Source organism: Leptonotus elevatus, chromosome 1 (genome assembly GCF_054856555.1).
Source record: "Leptonotus elevatus isolate MCC_2025b chromosome 1, RoL_Lele_1.0, whole genome shotgun sequence".
In the NCBI taxonomy this organism is placed as follows: domain Eukaryota; kingdom Metazoa; phylum Chordata; class Actinopteri; order Syngnathiformes; family Syngnathidae; genus Leptonotus; species Leptonotus elevatus.
This window is the reverse complement of record NC_141239.1, coordinates 12,218,764-12,241,855: the sequence shown is the minus strand read 5'-3', so window position 1 is coordinate 12,241,855 and position 23,092 is coordinate 12,218,764. Positions and strand designations below refer to the sequence as shown.

The 23,092-nt window shown below is 41.2% G+C and overlaps 1 protein-coding gene across 1 annotated transcript in view; it reads left to right on the top strand.

Annotated features, from left to right (window-relative positions):
* Nucleotides 1–23,092, top strand: part of insra (insulin receptor a) — a 63,925-nt gene that overhangs the window by 21,287 nt on the left and 19,546 nt on the right. Inside the window, exons 3-7 of the mRNA XM_086074887.1 lie at nucleotides 14,979–15,315; nucleotides 21,243–21,382; nucleotides 21,455–21,599; nucleotides 21,909–22,117; nucleotides 22,440–22,566. Of these exons, the coding sequence (XP_085931013.1) occupies nucleotides 14,979–15,315; nucleotides 21,243–21,382; nucleotides 21,455–21,599; nucleotides 21,909–22,117; nucleotides 22,440–22,566 (958 nt within the window). The remainder of the gene's footprint in view (nucleotides 1–14,978; nucleotides 15,316–21,242; nucleotides 21,383–21,454; nucleotides 21,600–21,908; nucleotides 22,118–22,439; nucleotides 22,567–23,092) is intronic.

Genomic DNA, 23,092 nt, shown 5'->3' with positions numbered 1-23,092 from the left:
CCCCAATGTGCCGGACCACAAGCATTGTCAGTATCCCATCGGCTCCACCTGCCTGACTGGTTCCTCGCATGCTACTGTAGTCAAACGCCTAGACGACTCGGCTGCCCTGTCGGCTTCTCGCATGCGCAAACGGAAACATGAAACTTGCGTGTGTCCAAAAGAAGACGCTGAGGACGTTTAACGGCTGTAATGTATAAGCCAAGCCTGGAGTGGCGCTGTAGTGCAGTAACAGGGAGTTGACGAAAAGCGTAGAAGAAGAATCAGCGAAGAAGACAGACACTTTTTGCTAACTTTATTGCAATTTACAGAAGAAACATGGCTTTGCATGTATCAAAACAACATGAAAAAGACGAATACAGGACAAGTGACAATGGCAGGTGATTCAAGTACAACACTACTCGTTGAACGTGGGAATAAAGAAGCTAAATATTTAGCTGTAAAAGCATAAGCAAGCTAAGGAGGCAGCGCAAAACGACTACGACACGGCTGTCTGCCATTGTTGTTGACAGACTGACGGTTCGCGCGCAGGCACGCGAGAATTGCCGCATACGTCATCAATCTGCGACAATGCGTCTTCATTGAGCTGCGACTATTACGTCATCACTGGAGGAGTATCCTGCGTATGGTGTCCAGACAGAAGCGTACGATGCGCGTTTTGAAATCTTTCCACTCTGGAGCCCGGTTTCAAAAGTGATCGGTTTCAAGCTCCGAAACCGCTCCGTCTTGTGGACGAACGGCTTAAACGGTAAGAAACTTGTGAGGATACATAAAAACTGGCTTTCGTGTGGACGGGGCCTTATTGCCCGGTTGTAGCCATAGACATATGGCCATTGGGGGTAAAAAAAAAAGAAGAAAAAAAAAGGTCGAATTATGAATGTGTACATTTTTACGGTCCTCACATGCTTAACGCGCTTGCGAGGAACCAGTTGGGCAGTGCAGAGCGGTGAAAAATGTTGCAATAATATGACGTCAAACACTACACATGCTGGGCGACATCTCCATTCAATGTCATTGCTACAGCAACCTGTTAGATGGGTCAATAATGTGACGCAGTCTGAACTGGGCCAGATTGGATTTAGACACTTAAAGCTAAAATCTGTGTAGACAGTCATCCCTAAAAATTGGATTTGAGGAGCAATCCAATTGGAATCAGATATGCCTGCAATCTGAACGCGGCCTTAGAGATCTGTGGAAATCTGAAGAGATTTGTGGAAGTAAAACAAGATATATGGAAGCCTAATGAGGTATTAGGAATCAGATGACTAGCAGTATATGATATGTGGATGTCTATCTAGCAAGATACGGAAGTACAGAAGCTTGGCAACATATACAGCATATAGGAAAGTGTAAAAGGGAGATATGCTGAAGCATAGCGAGATATATGGAAGCCTTATGAGATGTGCGGATGCATAGCAAGATGTGAGGAAATCCAGCGAAAAATACGGAAACCTGTTTACATGAATCAATGGCAAGTTATGCGGAAGCCTCGCAAGATAGTATAAGCAGAAGTTTAGCGATATACTGTATATGGAAGCCTTGTGTGAGATATCTGGAAACCTAAGAAATATGCAGAATTCTGGTGACATTTATGAAGGTCTATTGCAAAGCCTCGCAATGCATGTATGTGGAAGCTAGTGCCTGGCTTCGGGGCCCAATATCAGCACTCGAGATTCACCGACGGGAGGAAGAAAGATTTTTGTTTTGTCGCATTTTGAAATGCAAAAGACGGGATATACGGAAACACTCAGAAGGCTCGCGAGATATGCAGAAGCCTAACAAGATGTGGAAGTTAGATGCGATATCTTGAAGTGAGGTTATCCAAAACATTCAGAAGCGTTTGTGAGATTTGTGCAAGCTTAGTGAGATATGATGTGAAGGCATAGCCAAATATGCAAACTCCGTCTAGCATGATATCTACAATATCATGGTCTTTCCACAAAACTTCCACAGGCTCATTTCCAAATTGTACAACTTGAGGGTCATACAAATGTGGATGATACACTGTATCGCAATAAAAATGAATCCACTTGTTCTTAATGTGACAGTAAATGGCTACTTAGTTGACATGTAGGAGATTAGGCAGCTGTTCTAAGAGTCATCTGGTCGCACTCGCAAAACAAAAGAGCTTGACTCCAGATTTTTGCGGCTTGACCTGGCTTAGAGCCCATGTTTGGACTAGTCACAAGTTACCCTTATGTCCCTCCTTCCTCTATCCGCCTGCTTCTTCCGCAGCAGGGTAATTGTAGCTGCTACCGGAGCAACCGCAACAGATTGCTCCACTTCCCTTTTTGCGGCTGAATAGTGCGCATCCTTTGGGCATAGTGGCGAAGCGAGGTGGCAGGAGACGCTGGTTAGCTGCGCTGATTAGATTTGACCTTCCGCACCTGCATGGACACGTGCCATGTCAACAGCGCCTAATGTTGAGATATGGTCTTGTTGACTGTAATTGTGATCCCCGCTAGTCACAAGTCTGATTGAGTTTCCATTTTCGGAGTTATGAAGCCAGCCCTGATGAACTTGTGTATGATGAAGCATTGCACACACTTAATTTTCATAAATGTAATCAGTTCTGTTGAGAGATTTAATCAAAACACATGCATGCCAATGTGGCAACCGGCTGATTCTATCCCATGTCTAGCAGCCAAATCTGATGTCATCATGAAACCTTTATTAACCGCGCAGCTTTGGGGAACATTTTAACATTCTTAACTGTCAAACATATGCACTGGTGTTCTTGTTTATTTTGCTAAAAAGTCAAAGCGGTATACATCATCTTTTGTGCAGTAGATACCTTAGTGTCTATAATAATTAGCTGTTTGTTATTATAAAACCACCCTAATGATAACATCATTTTTGTGGCGAAATGAGGTATCTCGTGCAAACCGCACACAGCCAGAGCTAAGATTAGAATCCTGAGCCTTTGAATTGTGAGTCAGATGTGCCAACCACTTCAACTTAAAACGGTTCCACTGTAGCAACAAACAAAGTGTTCTGTACTCTCGTTATTGACAGTAGCATCTCGTTGTTTGGTTACTCCACTCACTACTTCCAGAGTGTCCTAGCAATGTGTCCTATCATCTTATTTGCACTTCTAATCTTTGTTTGCCATCTCTTACTAGCGAGGAAAATTAAAAGAGTGTCTATATATACTCCTTTCCCCCCCGGTCACACATACACACACATGGTTTTGTTATTAAAACCCATCTTAATTGCCCTTCTTGGCGGCCATTTGCCAGCATGTATTTTCTGCTGATTAGTCGATGAGGTGAAGATGTCGATCACGTATATAGACAAGATGGACCTTTCCAGATCAGCGTGTGTGCTTAAGATGAGGCGCATAGATGCGTGGGGGTTGGATATTGTTTGGTGTTGCTGCTGGGAGACGGACAAGTAACAGTGTGGTGTGACTGCACTTGAAATCATGCACTGTGTGGAGGAAGGAATAGGGAGGTCAGCGGTCACTGCGGCGGACGAGGACACTTCACGAGGCCGTCGAACTCCGTCCTCACTGGCGCCACCGAGCTTTCCCCCCTCTAGGCGATCGTAGTCGTCGAAGTTGACGGAGTGTTCATTCTGATTGTTTCCCATCTTTGTTTCGCCATTTCCGCTGTGGGGTTATGAATGGACGTGAGAGCCGGCCAGCGGAACCAGATACTTTTATAATAGCTGTGGATATCAGGAAAGTCAGTCGTGTATATAAAGGCTGCTTTGGTTGGATTTGAGGTTTACAATGTCTAATCGGTTTGTGATGTAAGGGAATTCGTGACCTGAGGAAACAAAGGCAGCATTTGTCTTGCTCACACTGCCAGCCCTAAATTATATTTTTGTCATGCTCAGTTTGAATGTTGGAGTGGTCAGAAATTCAAACTCTATTCCGATGTCATTTCTACAGTTCTTAAATTTGTTTGACTTTCCCGAATGGAATAATTGTGGAGAGCAAGGTGGGAAAATGGCAACATATCATATCGCAACTTTGATCGCGATCCCCATCTCTGGTTGTTACCATAGCAATCAATGTAGCGAGACTAGTCCGGTGTGATCTTGCATGGGTGCAACAAATTACTTGAATCACCCCCTTTATTTTTTTTGGGCAGACCGCAGTCATTTGGCACAGCTTTAAAGCGTAGTTTTGATTTCATTGCATGAAGAAAATTAAACCGTGTTCAAATTAATACACAGAAAATCTGGGGGCCTTGACCCTGTCGTGCGGGAACAAATCTTCTGCTCAATGAAAATTCAGCGGCTTAAACAGATAGTGAGAAACATCCAGTTTCAACACATTGACGTCTGTGATTTAATTTAAAGATCACCAGTCCACCTGTAAATCCAAATTCGATTGAATGTCATCCAAATGCAATTTTACTGTACATGAACGGACGGCCAGTGAGCCTTATTACAAGGTTAGAACTTTACATTTTCCCCTCATGAACCAAATATTGCCATCTCTTCTTTCTTCTGTAATCAGAAATAGGGATATGTACTTTTCACATTTGAACCGGCACTTAACTGAACCAATTTTCGGTAATTTTGTGTGTGTTTGTAGTAATAAATGGTGATTTAATAATATTTTTTTTAGTTAGCAAATTAGCATGTATTTTTTTAATATACAAACTTTGACAAATAAAACATACGTTTAAAACAAATGAGCAAAAAAGGATGGAGTACAAATAAATCAACATATAATATATTACAAATAACATAGTAGTATACATAATACAAAATGGTAAATGGACTACTTTTTATATAGCGCTTTACAATGCCAGGTCCACTGACATGGTCTCCAGGGGTGAGGATCGAACCCACAACCTCACGGACCACTCTACCACTGAGCCATGTTTTTGTTACAAAATTCAAAGTTCAATTATCCGAACAAGGAATAAAGATGAACATTAATGCAAAGAACAAAGGTTTGTATTGTAATCGTATTGGCATTTATCTCCGACAAGTGCCAAAAACCTTGGCTAAATATGAAACTATTAATCACTCTGAGGTATTTACAGTTAGTACAAATTTTTTCCCTGGAAGGAAATACAATGTTTACTGTATGTTTCTAGTAAATGACAACGCGAGTTGACTAATTGGAAGCACAACGTTCCACTGTTTGAGGAAATACACAACACGTACGTGTACATCTGATGATCGGACTGAAATCAAGCATAAGCGTTCATGCGAGTGCCGACTCAGGCGAAAAACAAACCCACCGAACTGAATCAGTACATTTGAGAGTCTTGAAGCTCTGGTGGAAAGTGCTTGGTCTCACTCTCTTGAGTGTGCACGCTGTGCGGCAGAATGTTCTGTTAGCACCAATCCACCCCGCATACACACACATGCACACATAACGTGAATGTCTCCCTCTGAGCTGACTTCACCGCTCTGGCACTTGCCAGGCGCTGCACCCTGCGAACCCTTTGCCGTGCAGCTACTGGAGCCCGTCCCGTGGAATCCCAGACATTTCAGGCATCCAGCTCAAGCCGGGCAGACAGGCGTTTGTCGTCACCCACCGTGCACTGGCCACAGCCTTCCGATCTGTACAGAAGTTTTGCTGTTGATTCCAGATCGAGATTGATTTGTATGTTTGGATTGTAATTGTTGACTGAACAGATCATTTTGCACTTCCAGCATATCAAGTTTTGCCTAACTATAGTTGAGTTTTACATTTACTCTGTGTGTGTGCGCTTTAAAGACTCATAAGAGCAAGTTTTTCTTGCGTGATTGGAGACTTCTTCTCAGTATTAGGACATGGTCACCTTCACAATGTTGCCCAGCACTATTGTGTGATTCCAACACTGCGGATCTGCTTTTGGCTTTGACTTCCTAGTCATGGGCAGAGAAATGCCTTACACTGTTTAATAGAGGGAGTCACAAAGGATAAACGAGAAGGCTTTTGATGTTATGGTCATTGCCGTCAAGACAAGCCATTTAGCCTCGACTTGGTTTTAAAGGACCAAGTGCTGAATTATAGCCTACGGCTTCATTGTCCACAACGAGGCGCTCTAAAATGGTCACGCCATCCCGGAGCCCCCAGTCCACATGCTGACTGTCAAGTCCGCCTTTCCCTGAATGACGTGTGCATGCAGCAGCCATGCCAGCGGACTGCCTGAAGGGAAAATGCATTTTCGAACACACAGCAGCTAGCTGGCTAGCTAGCTAGCTAACTACATATCACAATTGCACTGGCGCTCAACTTCTTATGCAGTATAATGTGGGAGGGTCCACTCACGCCTGGGCGTGTGTCACTGGGCTCTCTTTTCAGGAAAACTTAGTGATAAACCGTTTAATGCACAACCTGTATTCACTTTTTCAGGGTCTTTAAAGTTTTGGTCTCTTCGACCTTTAAAAACAACAGAAAACCTTTCATTCAAAAACCTCTTGGTGTTATTTCAATATTTGTGTGTACACATGGTTCTCAACTGCTTGTGCTTCCAGTGTTTCGATTGACAGCGAGGCCCGGAAGGCAGTTCAGACTCGCAGGCCTTCTCGTGCGTCATTTTCTTGTTGAGCAGGGGCCCTAATTACCCATCACCACTGCATTCATCATTTCTATTCCAGTCACGGACAAACTGGATATCCTGCTTTCAGGTGGCGACGACAACGGCAGCGCATTCAATACAAAAAGTGCCGTTCCGCCTCCTCCTCCCCGTGTTGTTTTTCCGTTCTCTATCAGTGGAAAGCGGAGCTCACTAATGAAATTGTTTACCTGTTGTCACCCCCGTGGGCTCGGCCAAAGTTCGCCGCCTCTGCTGCTGAATCAGAACACATCACCAGCGACGTGTACCGGGAAGAACAAAACAAATGCTTTCTTCTCATTAGCGTTATGGTCAAGTTTTTTTCTTTGTTTGTTTTTCCTGAATGCGCCGAACTCAATTAGCCAAACACATCCCCGGCATGTTTGTTCAGTCCTGTAAATTATTTGAATACTTGTTTATTATTATAGGGTCTCACAAGTGCTCATTTTGATTGGCTTATTTGTTGGTAATCCTCCTTCAGCTTTCAAGTTCAAATTCAAATTTGGCTTTATTAAGAAAAGCATTGTTTGTACAAGTCATGAAGTATCAAAGTATATATCACATTGAAATATTTGCGTTTAAGTTCCACATACAGTATACTCTACACCACAATCTGCACAAACGATGCAAATAAACCCTTAAAAAAATCTTATGTAAGTCTAAACTACTGCAACAGCATAAAAAACAACAACAACTGAATAAACGAAGAGTTAATGCACCATGCACGAGCTTGACACAGAGGCTGCAGTTACGCTTTAGGCCAGAGGTGGCAGTAAAAAAAGTCACAAACTCCACAATACACCTTTAAATCAGATTTACTGTTTCTGTTTTAATTAAGAATCATGGTTCATTTTAGATACATTTTCACACCAATCAATCTTTTTTCGGGTATTCTTTTTCTAAGTTCACATAAAAACAAGTATGTTCATATCAACCTGCAAATGACCGCAGCCAGGATGCTAAAAGTCACCACTGATCGCAAGTCATTAATAATAGACAAGCCTCACAACTTCCACTGAAGGAAAACAGTAAAGTAGTTGTACTCGTACTTTTTGTACTTGGAGCCTAGGTTCTCCGCAGATCAGTAATGTGAGATGTGTTTGGATGTCAGCTGTTGTTACAAACATTGATTGTTCAGTATCAACAAAAATGAGCTGCTTCTCGTGGTGCCTTCCTGCTCATAAAGTGAGCTGGGCAGTCAGCGTTTTGTCTGTCCATGCTTGGATTTGTCTCCTCTGGGCTTTCAGAGAAAAAAAGAAGTGCTAGAAACTAAATGCTGCCCTTGTCATTGCAGTGGAATTTTAATTACCATCCAGCACGCCGCGGCTCACGCCGTTTTGCATTTTCTGCCCTTTCAGTATGAACTCAACACACGAGGCCTGAATAAGTGGTTGTTTCGTGCCAGATTGAAAAGGATAGCATAGAATGATTTAAGGGCTGATGGTGCTGCTTCTTCTGGTTGGGAGAAAAGCTCTCTTAGGTCTCTCGGCAGTCTAAGAGCCAGCCCCATTTGAAATGCCTCAATCATCATACAAATGTATTGTCACGCTCTTAAAATAATTGGTAATTTTTTTCCCCCCCAAATTTTTTTTTGCCGAAATCATCTCCTCATGAATGCAAATGGTTCATTTTTTTACCTGAAAAAAATGACTTGGCCGATTATTTTAAGATAGCTTGTTTCGATTCTCGATTAGTATAATAATTGGATAAATTTAATTTTGCATTACAGTGTATTAAAAAAAACATTTTGTTTGTTGTTTATTTGGTATTGTTTGATAGTAAAAAAACAACAACACATTAATTAAGCGATATCACATAAAAACGATTGATGTACTTTTTTAAACGGATTGAGTTACCTGAGTGAAAGAGTTTGCAAATGTCTTAATTTGATTAAACACAAAAAATAATCAGTCTGCTTTCATGAAGGACTACAGAAATCAGAATAATTCCTGTGGAGAGGCTGAAATCAGAGGATTTGGAAAATGATTTAGCTCTAAAGGATTACTTGATTAATAAAATAGTCTTTGATTAATTTTATAATCTATTAGATGATTAATCAATTAATTTTGTCACCCCTAACTGATAACTGTATGAGCCATTGCTTGTTTTTTCTTTGTTTTTTTTGCGTGTGTGTATATGTGCAGAGCCTAAATTGATTGATGAGTGTACCTCAGACTCGCTGTCACTAGATTGAAGTGGGGGGGGGGGGGGGGGACTCGCAGTCGCGATGCACTTTTAGCCATATTTTTCAGCAGTAAAAACAGTGAAGAGCATAAATAGAAAATGAAAGCAGCTACAGTAAGCCAAAACCAACTGGCAGTTTTCCTGACAATACTGTACTCACTAGGCTACGCCCCATTTAAACGCATACAGCCCAGACGCACAGTTTAACATATATACATTTATAGTAATTAAGTTTCATGCAACCAGTTTATTTATTTTACATTCTGTTTTATTTTATTATGTCTTTATACAGTACAAATACAGTTGACTAAATCAGCGTATAATTTACACCAGTTGAAATGCATTGTGAGGTTATGAGGAATTTTTAAGCTTACGGGTTTTGACCCTGAAATGTTGTCCTTCAGCGTGAGTGCTGTTGTTTGGATGAGCCACCGGCATCGTTTTGAGGCCCTGGTGGTCCATTTTCCCCCAGTGTTTATTCTAGTCTATTTGTACTCTCCAACTCCAGAACTACACGATTACACATTTCAAACAAAATGCAAGTAGACTGCTGCTGTTTATTTATTTTCACGTTCATTCAAACCAACACTTGACTGGTTCATGATCAAACATTAAACCACGGTTATTGATCGTCTCTCTCCAATGTCAATTATGCTGGACTCTGGCATGCAGTCTAAAAATTTCATAGCTGACCATGAAACCATTTTTGGGGCTAGAATTTGTATGCAAATTGGTTAGCAAACTACACTAATGTAGTTGTATATACATATTTACAATAAATATTTGTAAATGAGAAACACTAAAATGGGTTTCTTTGACAGCGCAAATAGGAAAGAAGAACCACGGTCGGCAATGCACGTCTTGGGCGCTTTTTTAATGCAAGCTGAACAGTAAAAGCCATTAACAAAAACAGCACACTCGTGCAGAAGCTGCTGTTGGCCGCAGCTCACACCCAGACACTCAAATGCAGACTCGCTGTCCAAAACAATTTTTTCCAAAATGTCCTTTTCTATGATCTCCTGTACACAGTAAATTCTGTGGAGTAAATTTGACTCTATTTAGTGTGGGACAAAATAGATTCAGTTTTAGCGTAATATTTACACTTGAGAGTAAAATAAAGAATTGGGGGGGAAAGTAAATAAAAGTCACTCAAGGGTGGAGGAAGGAACTCACGACCTTCAGCTTGGGAGACAGCCGATCTACTCCCTGAGCCACGCAGTTCCTGCTGTGTGTTAGTATATCGCTCATGTCAGCTGGAATTTTCCTAACTCCAAGAGACCAAAAACAATGCCTTTAGTCTCTTGGAGATAAGCAAAGAGTAGGAGGGGCATAGCTCAGGTGGTAGTGTGGCAGTCTCCCAAGCTGAAGGTCGTGAGTTCATTCCTCAACCCTTGAGTGACTTTTATATATTAATTCTTTATTTTACTCTCTTCCTAGTGCAAATCTTAGCCTACTCTAAAATTGAGTGTATTAGGTCCCTTTCTAAATAGAGTCAAATTAACTCTACAGAATTTACTGTGTATGTATTTTGACATTATTGCAGGTAGGTCTGAAATCCCCTGCGATGTATGGGGAGGGGGCGTTCACGTCGGGCAGTGCATTGTACATCATTTTTAGTACACACAAATCCAGTTTCATTTCCAAATCTTCAATTCCAGCAGGTCGTTCCCAAAAAGGATCATCATTAGCAGTAGCAGTCAAGCCGATTAACTAATTTGGTGTTACTTACAAGTCAGAGTAGGTGTCAGACACCTTCATTAAGTTTACAAATCGGCTAATGGCTTGCGGACGTGAGCAACATTACTCAACAACTGAGACGTTGCTGACTTATTTGAAATTCCGACCCAGTAGAATTTCTAGAATGCGTCTCACAACTATGGCGTCAAAGGTTTGTGCTGCAGGGCCTTTTTGAAGTTGCGGTTTTTTCCCCTCTCATAGTAAAAAAAAAGAAAAAAAGAAAAAAAAGAAGTGTTTCAGTCTGTATTGTACTTTTGGGAGACTCTTCCCCACTCTTGCTCTCATGCTAAGCAGCTGCAGTCTGAGAGGGTCCTAAAGGGTTAAAGCTGGCGGTCTGTCCTCCTCGGAGATGGGGGAGAGACCGTTTGAATGGCTAGCCTCCGCAGCTAGCCAACACATTGGCTCAGGCCGAGGGTGGATCTTTTGCAGCTGCGACGCTCCGGCATGGAGCTCTCCTGCGGGATCGGGAGTCAGCCGCGTGCCTGGTTGTTCACCGTGTGTTGTGAGTTTGCGGTGCAGGCAAAGTTGAAGGACGGGTTTAGAAACAAACTTTGGGGCTGCTTAAAAAAAAAGGCACGTTATGTTTCTGATGCCAACTCGCCGCTGTTTTGTTGTGAGGTCATGAAAGCTGGTTGAGTGACTTCGCAAGAGGCGGTTATATCATAACGTTTTCCCCTCACACGGTGCCTCCCAACCCCTCCTTACGTTCCCCCTCGCGCTGCCATTCTCATGTTGCTGAAGCCCACACACACGCACACACACGCACACGCACACGCACACACATGCACTAATGCATCCTTCAGAGGTGGCGAAAGGACACAGGGAAAAGGGGGGGGGGGGGCAGTGTCAATGTTAAATAAGGCATTAGAGCAGTGGTCGCCTCAACCCTTTTTTGAGCCACAAACGTGAAAACCAAGACACCTTTTTCCAAATTCCAGCGTACCTGCAGATGTTTATTATTGTCTATATTAACCTATTCGCTGCCATTAACGGCTATAGACGTTAAAAAATCATTTGAACTATTTCTATTAGTTGAACATTTTTTACCCACTTTTGATAACAAAAGTATGAAAACCTAGATGATTTTTTTATTGCACATTTAGAACAGATATAAAATTTGCGATTAATTGTGAGTTAACTAGTGAAGTCATGCGATTAATTATGATTAAAAAATGTAATCGCCTGACGCCCCTAATTTTTAATAATCTTTTCTTTCCTTTTTTTTTTTTTAAATAAAAAAATAAAAGATTATTAAAAATGTTTAAAATAAATAGTTTAAATTACTTTTTTTTAAAACGAAGAAAAGATTATTAAAAATTAGGGGCGTCAGGCAATTAAATGTTTTTCGTAATTAATCGCATGACTAATCAAAATATTTATATCTGTTCTAAATGTACAATAATTTTTTTCTAGTTGTTCATACTCTGGTTAACAAAAGTGGAAAAAATGTTAAACTAATAAAAATAGTTCAAATTCATTTTTGACGTCTATAGCCATCAATGGCAGTGAATGAGTTAATAGTTTGAACTGTGAAAATACATCAAGTCAGTTTATATTTTCAAACACACCCAGGTTAAATTTAGCTCCTCATTTCAGTATCCCGGTCAAGATGTATCACTTTAACAATACTTCATTGACTCCAATACTACATTCCTGTCAGCCAGGACTTTGGTGACGTGACATCTTCTGACACTTCATAAAAGAAGGGCAATGTGCCTTATGCAAAGTACAACTGGCTTACGTTCCACAACTGTACGTCTATGGTAAAGTAAACATTGCTAGCTAATTTAACTCATTTGCTCCCAAAAACGTTCTATTTTAAATATAGACATGGTCCCCAAAACGTATATTTATACGGTTTTATGTTTTTTTTTAATGCTAGAGCATACAAAAGGCTTTGATGCAGCCTCTGAACTGAAGAGGCCGTTTAAAGCAATGGTAGTTATTACCAAAAAAACGGGCAGCAGGTGGCAACAGAGTATAAGAGATCAACCAGGGCCATGTTACAACAAGCTTTTTTCCTCAGTGTTTTCAGCAGGTTTGTGAATAATAATTAAACTTTATTATATTCTAATGCTAATTGCTGCAAAACGGAAACTGATACAAATATACTTTTTTTTCCTGATGAAAGAAGAGAAACTAACTTTCTTTTTATAGCAATAGAACACAATATTCTGTGGGCCTTCCGAAATCTGTCAAAATCTAGTAAAACAGCCGGGAGCGAAGGGGGTTGCTTCAGTGAAAATGGCTGGGAGTGAATGAGTTAATATAGTCTACAACAGCGAGTTAGAATGAATTGTATTCATTCCACAGTCGTGTGTGTCGAATAGAGGTACAGTAAACACAAGCACATTCTGAGACTGAAGTGGCTAACGGTTTAGCCAGCTTACAGCAGCCAGCCAACTCTAAATTCTCATTTGCTGACTTTCATGTCACGGCTAGTCCCACCACACATTCAACATCACAGATAATACAGTGTTGAATACAGGTGTCAAAATGAAGGCCCCGAGGGCCAGATGCGGTGCGTCACATCATTTTATGTGGCACGTGAAAGCAATTCATGTGTGTCAACGTCAAAGATCCTTGCTAAACCTGTAGCAATATTTCAAAATTTAGCAACTTGAACATTAATTGAACACGCTATTATCCATGACTTCTGATTTTAAAACTTGAAATCTATTAGTTTGTCATGTATAACAGCCCTCTGAGGAAAGCTAGTGCAACTACAAAGTGGCCCTAGATAAAAAATGACTGACACCCCTGTTGTAGAACATGAGCATGGCATTACCATGCATCCATTTTTCGAATCCCATTGGACAAAAATAATACCTACACCTCACATTCATATATTGTGGTATTTTATACATTAAGCGTTAAAATCTCTGTAAATAATAAAATGAATATGTAGCTGCTACTTTGCAGATTTTCTAATAAACAAGGGATTGCGCTAATGTTTTGCGATCCGTTGGTCCCTTGTGCTTAACGCTCGTTTGCATGATGCTCACGCGACCAAGCGTATTTGGATTCAACTCGATAGTCAACACAGAAACGTCATTACAAAGAACACCCGATGTTTGAGTCGAATGAGTCTTGTCTAATTGAATGTTACTAAGCAGTCGAGACCTGTAAAAGAAGCGCATCTTGCAGATTTACTGTTATGACACTCAACTACTTAATCCGTAATATAAGTGATGTCGGTGTATTTTATTTTGCGCTGGTCTTGTTTACCTCAAAGAACCTTTCGTCCTCGTCTTTGCATTTACAGTTGGATAACAATACACACACACACACACACACACACACACACACACACACACACACACGAGGAGTTACCTTCACACCTGTTCTAATGTTACATAACAGGCTTATTATTACAAACACACATATGCAGACGCATGCATAAACAGCCGCCTTGCGCCTTGCTATCTGCCCTTCAAAGCACACAAACATCACCTGTCTCGTATGTTTAGCTGTAATCATCTCTTCCACTCTGTTTCCGTACTTCGTTAACACATGATGACTCCTGCTGGTGTTAATGAAGACACACATTTTTTGTTGTTGTGTGGTCTTGAGTCACCAGTCGCACACAGTTTCATGTTACAAAAGCGCCTCGCTTGCAAAAGACCTCAACCGTCGCTCGTGTTTACTTCCCGCCGGCAGACCGCCTTCCTCATTAGCATTTGTATGGTGTCGAGCTAATGTCGGTACCCCCTCTCCCCCTGGCCCCCTGCTGTTTGTATACAATAACACTTGTTGTTAGCTGACTGCATTGTGATCCCCTCGGCTGCTGACTGGCTCAGTGAGGGATTTCACTCTGGCTGATGAGCACTTTTCTGGAGCAATAAACCTATATAAACCTCTTAATTCCTCCCGGGCTTATGCTACCGAAGGCCTTTTTCTTGGATGGTGTTGAGGCAGCACGGTGACCAATCTTTCAATTTTAAGGATCGGGTTAAAATCTTGGCTGGAATCATATCCCCAGCTTGCGCTCCAAAGTCGAAGCACAAAAATTGTCCAAATGATGGCTTGTATCTTGAAAGTTTCCAAGTTGCTTCGTTCGTATCTCTCAAGGGCACCCCTGTACCTGAATGTGGAATTCCTTGATTGTGAAAGCATACATTTGCTTTAATATCCTACTACAGATGAACAAAAATGCTGTTGTGTTGTTGTTTTTTCTGCTGTAGCAGCATTTTTGCAGGATTTTGGTGTCTTCCGCCTCAGTTCTGACATTATAAATCTGCATAGTGTGTGATTAACGGCTTTTCTAAGAAGGGGGTGTCAAATAAAAGTTTAGTGGAACATTTTTCATGGAAAAAATAGGAATGCTTAAGAGCCAAAGATGAAATAATGCAAGTGAATGTATTTGGCCATTAAGTGAACCCATGAATAAACAGCGATAAGAGTCTTCCATATGACTTCAGGGGTATTTACATTATAAATGATGCATGTTATTTGGCAACCCAGATTAAAATCTCCTTTGATCCACCTCTAAAACTCCCAAGAGTTGGCCCCCTCTTTACCATCCTGACCTCCTTCTGTCTCCCCCCGCAGTGTGTCCCGTCCACTGCAAACACCGCGCCTGCACCCGGGACCAGCAGTGCTGCCACGAGCAGTGCCTCGGCGGCTGCCTGGAGCCCCAGTCGGCCGCGCACTGCGTGGCCTGCCGGAGCCTCCGGCACCAGGGCGGCTGCGTGGAGCGCTGCCCCGACGGTTACTACACCTTCAAGGGCTGGCGCTGTGTCTCCTTCGCCTTCTGCCAGGAACTCCACAACAGGTGCAAGCGGGAGAAGGAGCACAGTAAGAGCTCCGAGTGCCACGAGTACGTCATCCACAACGGCGCCTGCATCCCAGAGTGTCCCTCCGGCTACACCACCGTCAACTCGTCCACGTAAGCGCATCGTTGCACTTTCATGTCCCGAAAAACATTGTAATTGGCTAATGACTTATCACTCACGCCATGTTCCATTGCATTCAAAAAGTGTGTTTTATTAAGTGTAAACATTTTAAAGGGTGTGGTAGAGGTCGGTGGGGGATGTACTGTATCCCCCACGCTGAATGGGGGTTCCTGTCATTTTTCGATTGTCACATTGGAGAATACATAATAGCAGACCTGTAAAAGCTGGTATTTTCCACCTTTTTCCCTCATGTGGCTCTTCTGTATAAACTGCAATGATGGGAAGAAATCAACCAAGGAGTTTTCCACCTTCAAAAGTAAAATCGGCAAAAACAGACAGGATGGTGCCTGTGTGGAAAAGAATTCTGGAAAATTGCGGGGTTGACTTTGCCAATTTAGTCAGTGTTGGTGTTGTTGATTCCGAACAACACAGGAGGAAAAAGGTGAAACGGATGGGAAGGTCAAATTCGTGCCCACCATTCCGTGTCAGTCGTTTTGGTCTAATTCACTGTCCAGACTGGACACAATGAGCTGCACGAGAGGGGAAGTAGAGTTCAAACAGACTAAAGAGCCTTGAAAAACAGAATACTGATGTATTGAACAATTGAAAAATATTTCCAATTATCAAGCTTGTCGAGCTGACTTCACTTTCCGCATGTTGTCAAAATTGCGACAAAATTTATGTTTTTTAGCTCGCCAGCAGTTTCTACTTTGCCACAAAGTGACTCAGACAAAGCAGTGTTTTCCCCTTTGCTCCACTTGACTCGATTTACAGTTTGTGTCATATTTATCTAACCGACTTCCCACTCTGGATCGAGGAGTTATACATGCGCTGACCTCCTGGCAACCTTCTTCACATTTCTCCCTGACAACCTCCAGGACCTCAACAGGGAACTTGCTTATTTTTGGGCGTGCCTGCCAGCCGACATGAGCTCCCGACATACCTGATTGTTCTTGTCAGGCCGAAGATGAGAAAAAGCAGCAGGGTGTCGCACGGCCGTCTTCTCTCGTGTCGCAAATTGCCAAGTGACAGATTGGCAGCTTTCGGCAGCAAATTACCATACAGTGCTGTCTTGAGATACGAGCGGGATGACTTGAGAGTTTTTCGAGATGCATGCCAGAAGGAGCAGCACGATGAATTGGATTGTAACATTAAGTCATGATGCACAGTTTGTTAAATATTAGCATTTTATTTTATGATGTTATTACTCTCTGTTTGGCATAATATTGGAAACAATTGAATAACTTGCGTAGCTCTGCAAACAAACATAAATGTGCACAATACGCATCAGGGACCATTTACACATTTCAGAAGTTGCTGCTGTTTTGGTTAGCAGCAGAGTTTAAATGAACAATTTCATTTGATTAGACAAGGGGTCACCAACCTTTTTGATTTGATTAATGTGAAAGGTTACCAGTTTGATACACAAACAAGTTGGTCTAAATTATCTTTAATATTGTTAATTTGTTATGATTAATACTTTACCTAATACTACTTAATGTATGTGACGACACCAATCATGTTAATGATTTCTCACAATCACTAGGAAGCAGATAAATGCCAAAATGCAAAACTTTATGCCAGCTGGCACCACGCTGATGACCCCTGCCCTATATTGTACTGGTTTGAGTAATCCCATAATCAGTTTATTTTGGAACACTACCGTTTACTATTTGACTGCGTTTTGTCAACCACGGTCACGTCCGTCATGTTTGGTGCTGATCTTTGAGTCGGTCGCCACATTTACCTCCACTGAACCCTTCTCGTACTGTGGCGGATCAGCAGTTTTACTCCAGTGCTGCTTCCGTCACAGCTCAACTCTTGCTGCCGCTCAGTCGGAATAAACGTTGCGCTTGACGCTCAAAGTGCACATGTGGCAACACAGAGAGGGAAAGAGGTCAACGTTGATTGTGAGCTAAAGATGTTTTTCTTTTCCACATACTTGGCCATATTGTTCCCGTCGGGTTGGAGGCTTTTTTAAGTGCCGCATTTACTTTAATTGTTTGCTTAGCCGATTTAATCTGTCATTAATCTTTCAAGTGACCACAATACTTGACTTTGTTCTCTGCTTATTGCGTATTTACACGTCATAGAGGAGTCACTGCCATGAATAGCACAGCTAATTAGCTGCCACCCAATCATGATACAGTGGGTTCTAGACACATGTTTTGAAAATGAATCCGCAAAGCCAGTTTCATTTAGAAAAAAGATTTTTAGTAGGCGTGTCTTGTCTATCATCAGTCGACCCTCAAAAAGTGTCAAGAAGCAACACCCGAAAAGATACAGTAAGTCGGCCATTTTGCTTTGAAGTCGACATTTTTAGGGTCGTTTAGGTTGTAATAGGGCTGGGCGATATGGCCCCAAAATAAAATCTACATTTTTTTTATTTATTTTTTGCAGTCATTCAGGACAATTACAATTTTAATCGATTTTAATCTAATAAACCTAACAAACATTTATTTAAAAGGTTTCATTTATTCACAAATAATTCCTGTGTAAAAATGTTCAGACAACAATAATGTATACTAATTCTAAATTAGTTTTAACATAAATTTATATAAAATAGTTTGTTTTTAAAAGCCACAATTAAGTAGTTGGTAGTTATTGTAAACATGTCTTGTAAAGCACCCAACCAGCATTCTGCCGCATGTGCAAAATTACTACTTACAAAAACATTTGAATGTAACAGAACATAAGAACAACAGCTTTGAATAATCCACAAGACAAAATTCAATTTCACGATTTCGCAAATTTTCAACGATTAGATTTTTAAAATGACGATGTGTCGAATTAATTTGATTTATTGCCCAGCCCTAGGTTCTAATTTGTGTTTGGAAGCATTTCCTGGGAATGTTTTGAAAATGTAGCCTCAAAAGCTAGTTTGACTTAGAAACAAGGTATTTTGAAAGCCATGTTTTTCATGAGCAGACCCTCAGAAAAGTTTCAAGAACCCACCCAGACATAGGAAGTCTGACATTTTAGGGTCATGTTGGCCATTTTCCAGAATTTCTTCACAAACATAGAGAATTTTGTTTCAATGCTACTAAATTTTAACCATATGTACCAAGCAGTAGACAGATGGGCAACACCTAATTGGGAGTAACATTAGTTGTTGTTTTTTTAGAATGAAAAAAATATTGGCTCAGGTAGTGCCTTGTTGAATGTTTTGAAAATTCTGCAACATTATCTTTGGTGGGCATGACATGACAAGATACACAAAAAAGTCTCAAGAACACCTGAAAATACCTATTTTGTCTTAAAGCTGCCATTTTGTTGAGCAGGAGCCTATCCACAAGTTCCATACTGACCAAATTAGTTTTGTATAAAGTCCTTCCCTAAGGAGAGCCATACATCATGTTTTATTATTATTTTTATTTAAGCAGGAAAATCCCATTGAGATCTCTTTTTCAAGGGAGTCCTGGCCAAGTTATAAATGGTCAAACAGAAAGATATTTTTAGTCAAAATCTTACATAGGGTAGCTTTAAGAAGCATAACATTTGGTAGGCATGTGTATCATGAGCAGACTCACAAAATGTTTCAAAATACCATGCCTGAAAAGATACAGGATGCAAGTTTTGGTTGCAAGCAGCAAATTTAGGGCCAGTCCAGTTGCTACTAAATTTGAACCACACACATCAGATGGATGGGCAATACTAAATTGCGAGGAATTGGCTTTGTTATCTCCACATATGGACGGACCGTGTCTGGGAAGTTTCAGTTTATCATGCAGCTTTTACTTTCTTTGCAGTTGCTTTTGTGCTTTGCCAAACAAAACCGTTCTTTCATCATAAAGCCGCCAGACCAAAAATACTCAAGCACCAATCACACCAATGACCCGAGCATAATATCTATCGCTGGTGTCTAATCCTCGCTTTAATCACAACCTTAATCACTCTGGGGAGGAAAAAAAATCTTACCACCGGTGGGTGGGACTGCTGCTGAGTGAATCTGTTATGGTGTACTTTGGGGTCTCTTTTTGTGTGCTCATCACCGCCGCATTATGAATGATGGGATTGAACAGATGGCTTTTCGTGGAAATAATTTCATACGGCGGACACACACAGCTGCGCCTATCTATCTGTTGTGGGAAGAGAAGTGTTATGAGAACATTACATAAACAGGTTGTTTAACCAGGGTCAGTTCAGTCGAAAGGTAAAAATTTAGCTATTTTGTTATTGTGCACTTACACGTATGAGTGTTTTTCAATCATAGTGAATCATGTTTAAAAGTCACTCTCAAGACAGGAGGGGGAAAAAAGCCCAACGTTCAGAAATGTCAGACAAGCACATTTAGCGGCGGGAACATTTATTCACTAATGGCCTTGATATTTCTCTCAGGATGTGGAGCAGATACGAGGGCAGGATAAGGAGAAGGGCATCGTTGTCATTGTTACCGCGGCGAGCCCGAATTGCCTACTTTAGCACTCTGTTAGCGTTGACGCTAATGTTCTCATTCTTCGCTGTTTGTATAAACTTTCCCACACATGCGAAATGATCAGACAGTATTTATTGCAAGATAAACACACAGATGTGATGAGTTGTAAGCCTTAATAGGACAAGGAACCATATTTAGTCGCTTTTGAGCCAGGTAGAGTGTAGAGGAAATTACTCCAAACCAATCAATAAAGAAAGATAACAGTTCCACAACAACAACATATTGCCTATTGAAAAGTGGATTTAAAACAAAATAAAACTGACTTACGGAAATATGCTATAAATAGGCACAAGGATAAACAAGGTACACTTGGCAGAAAACAATAGCTCTGATAGCGCCCTGGTAACTAGCATAAGTGCACACAACATTGTGGAATGGTTACATCCACTTGTATGATGAAAGTGGAGTTTAAAACAAAGTGTAAGGGGGGGGTATTTGGCTAAGTAAACGGGTCTGGCTTGGCGGACCTTGAAACATAAATATCGATGCACACAGCATTGTGGAATTAACAAAAATCTACTGAAGCGCTGACAGTGGAATTTAAAACAAGAATAAAAACGACAATTATAGAGAAATGAACAAAAACAACAGCATATGAGAGAGATTAGTCCGGGGGTTCTGCAAGTTTCCCACAACATTAACATGGATGCAAACAACACTGTGCAGTGATCACACAGCTACTGGAATGCTGAAGGTTGGTCTTAAAAAAAAAGAGAAAGAAACTAATACAGAGAAATTAACGTAAACGAGACAGAATAGGCCTAACAAACGAGTCCCATGACTCTCCAATAAACATGGACACACACAATATTGTGGATTGATCACATGTCTACATACAAAGTATAAAGTGGAGTTTAAAACAACAACTAAGGAGAAATAACACTGAGCAAGACAGACTAGGGGGAACAAAATTAATCTGGTATGTCTTTGAAACATACCGTAAACATGAACGCACACAACACTGTGGAGCGACCACATATTTACAAAATAGTGTTAAAACTAAATTAAGAAAAGGATGAGAAGGAAAGTGAGGCAGAATGGGTGGAACAAAATTAATCACAAATGTCCTTAGAACATATAGAGTAAACATGAACGCACACAACATTGTGGAGAGATCACATATACAAAGTGGAGTTTAAAGCACCAGAAAAAAAGAGCTATAGTGTAGAAAGACTGAGAAAAGAACAGTAAACAACGTAGACTGGACAGAACATATTACTTGGAAACAAAATATGGGGCCATATAACATTGTGGAGCGACTGCATCTTCTGGAACATTAATTAAACACGCTTAATATAAGATCATCATTCAGTAAACCCCACACGTGAATTCATCTGAGAGACGATGTTTATCCTTTGTTGGTGCTGCAACAGATTCCTAGTAGACAGAGCATCAAATATTTATTTTTTTAAAGAATTTCAAGGTAAAAACAGCGTTTTTCCTGCAAGTGTAGCATAATCATGTTTTTGTTTGTTGGCTCCGCAGGCTTAATTGTACTCCATGTGCCGGCCTCTGCCCCAAGGTGTGCATGGGTCTGAAAACGGTGGATTCAGTCACGGCGGCACAGGGGCTGCGGGGCTGCACCATCCTTAATGGCAGCTTGGTCATTAACCTGCGCGGAGGAAGTAAGCGCCCCAAAAATCACCATGTTGGAAGTTTGACCAGCTGACATGACAAACTGTTTGTTTTTGTGACAGCCAACATAGCGGCAGAGCTGGAGGCCAGCCTGGGCCAGCTGGAGGAGATCACCGGCTACCTGATGGTGCGCCGCTCCTACGCCCTGGTTTCGTTGTCCTTCTTCCGCAAGCTGCGTGTCATCCGTGGGGAGGAGACGGAAGTTGGGTGAGGCCCAACTTGCCTGTCTTCTACCTGCCATAGGGGTTCTCCAATTTTTTTACATCCCATGTGGACAAAAAAATACCTACACCTTACAAGCATATATTTTGGCATTATTTGCATGAAGCTAATGATATGTATATAAAGAATAAAATAAAATATTTGGTGGCTACTTTTCGGATTTCAACTACTGTAAGCACCTTGTTAGACAACAGCAATTTGTGCAAAATGTATTGAAACAAGACATCATTGTAATTGTACTGTAATGTGTCCGGAACCAGTTACCATTCTTCCACCTTCTCTTTCCTCGGCCAGCAATTACTCCTTCTACGCCCTGGACAACCAGAACCTGCGACAGCTGTGGGACTGGACCAAGCACAAGCTGAGCATCCTGCAGGGATGTTTGTTCTTCCACTACAACTCCAAGTTGTGCATGTCTGAGATCCGCAAGATGGAGGAGGTTGCTGGAACCCGAGACCGCAGGAACGACATCGCATCCAAAACCAATGGCGACCAGGCCTCGTGTAAGCCATGTCGCCATGGCGACTGATACATGTGATTTTGTTAGTCTAACTATGACGCTCCACAGCATTGTTTGGATGAAATCAGTTTAAACAGATGGAAAAACACTCAGCAACATTTTGTGTAGATTGAACAGATGTTTCAGCACGTTGTGTGAATTGTGTATTATGTGAAATCTGCTTCAGCAGATTGGTAGCCGATCCGCAACAACTTTCAGCACATTAAAATGACGAAGTGGCTGAAGATGATCTTATGTAGACACTTGAGCACATCTGTATCACTCGTGACCTTTCTTCACCTCACGGTCCAAATTTGTTTTGTCAGGTGAGAATCACGTGCTGAAGTTCACTCAGATCCGCACCATGAGCGATAAGATCATGGTGAAGTGGGAAGCCTTCTGGCCTCCAGACTTCAGAGACCTGCTGGGCTTCATGGTGCTCTATAAGGAGGCGTAAGTTCTTCTCCAACCATAGCGTAATCCGAATGTACGCCAAGCGTATATTGTTTTCAGCTGCAATGAGACGCAGCGATCCAAATTGAACCAGTGACAAGAAACATGGGAATCAGCTGGCGAATACTTCACAGCCAGCTTGTTTTTACAGTGGAACGTCTCAAATCCACCAAAGTATGTTCCAGGCCACTGACCTCTGTCTATTTGATTATATTTCCAAATTTGTTTTGACATTCACATGTTAAATGTGTTATATAATGTTACAGACAATTATTTTTTATTTTTTTTACTTTACTCTCACGAGATTATGATGTCATTCATTTTTCATTATTTTTTTAAAGATTATTCTAAAATTACAAGCATTCTTCTAAAATTATGATTTTTTCTGTATCAACATTGCAATTTTATTCTCGTAGCCTTCTGGCTCTTCCCATCACATTATTGATCTCATAACATTGAGACATTTTCCCTGTATTGTAATGTACAGTATATGATTTATGGCTTTTTTCTTGTAAGATTACAGGTT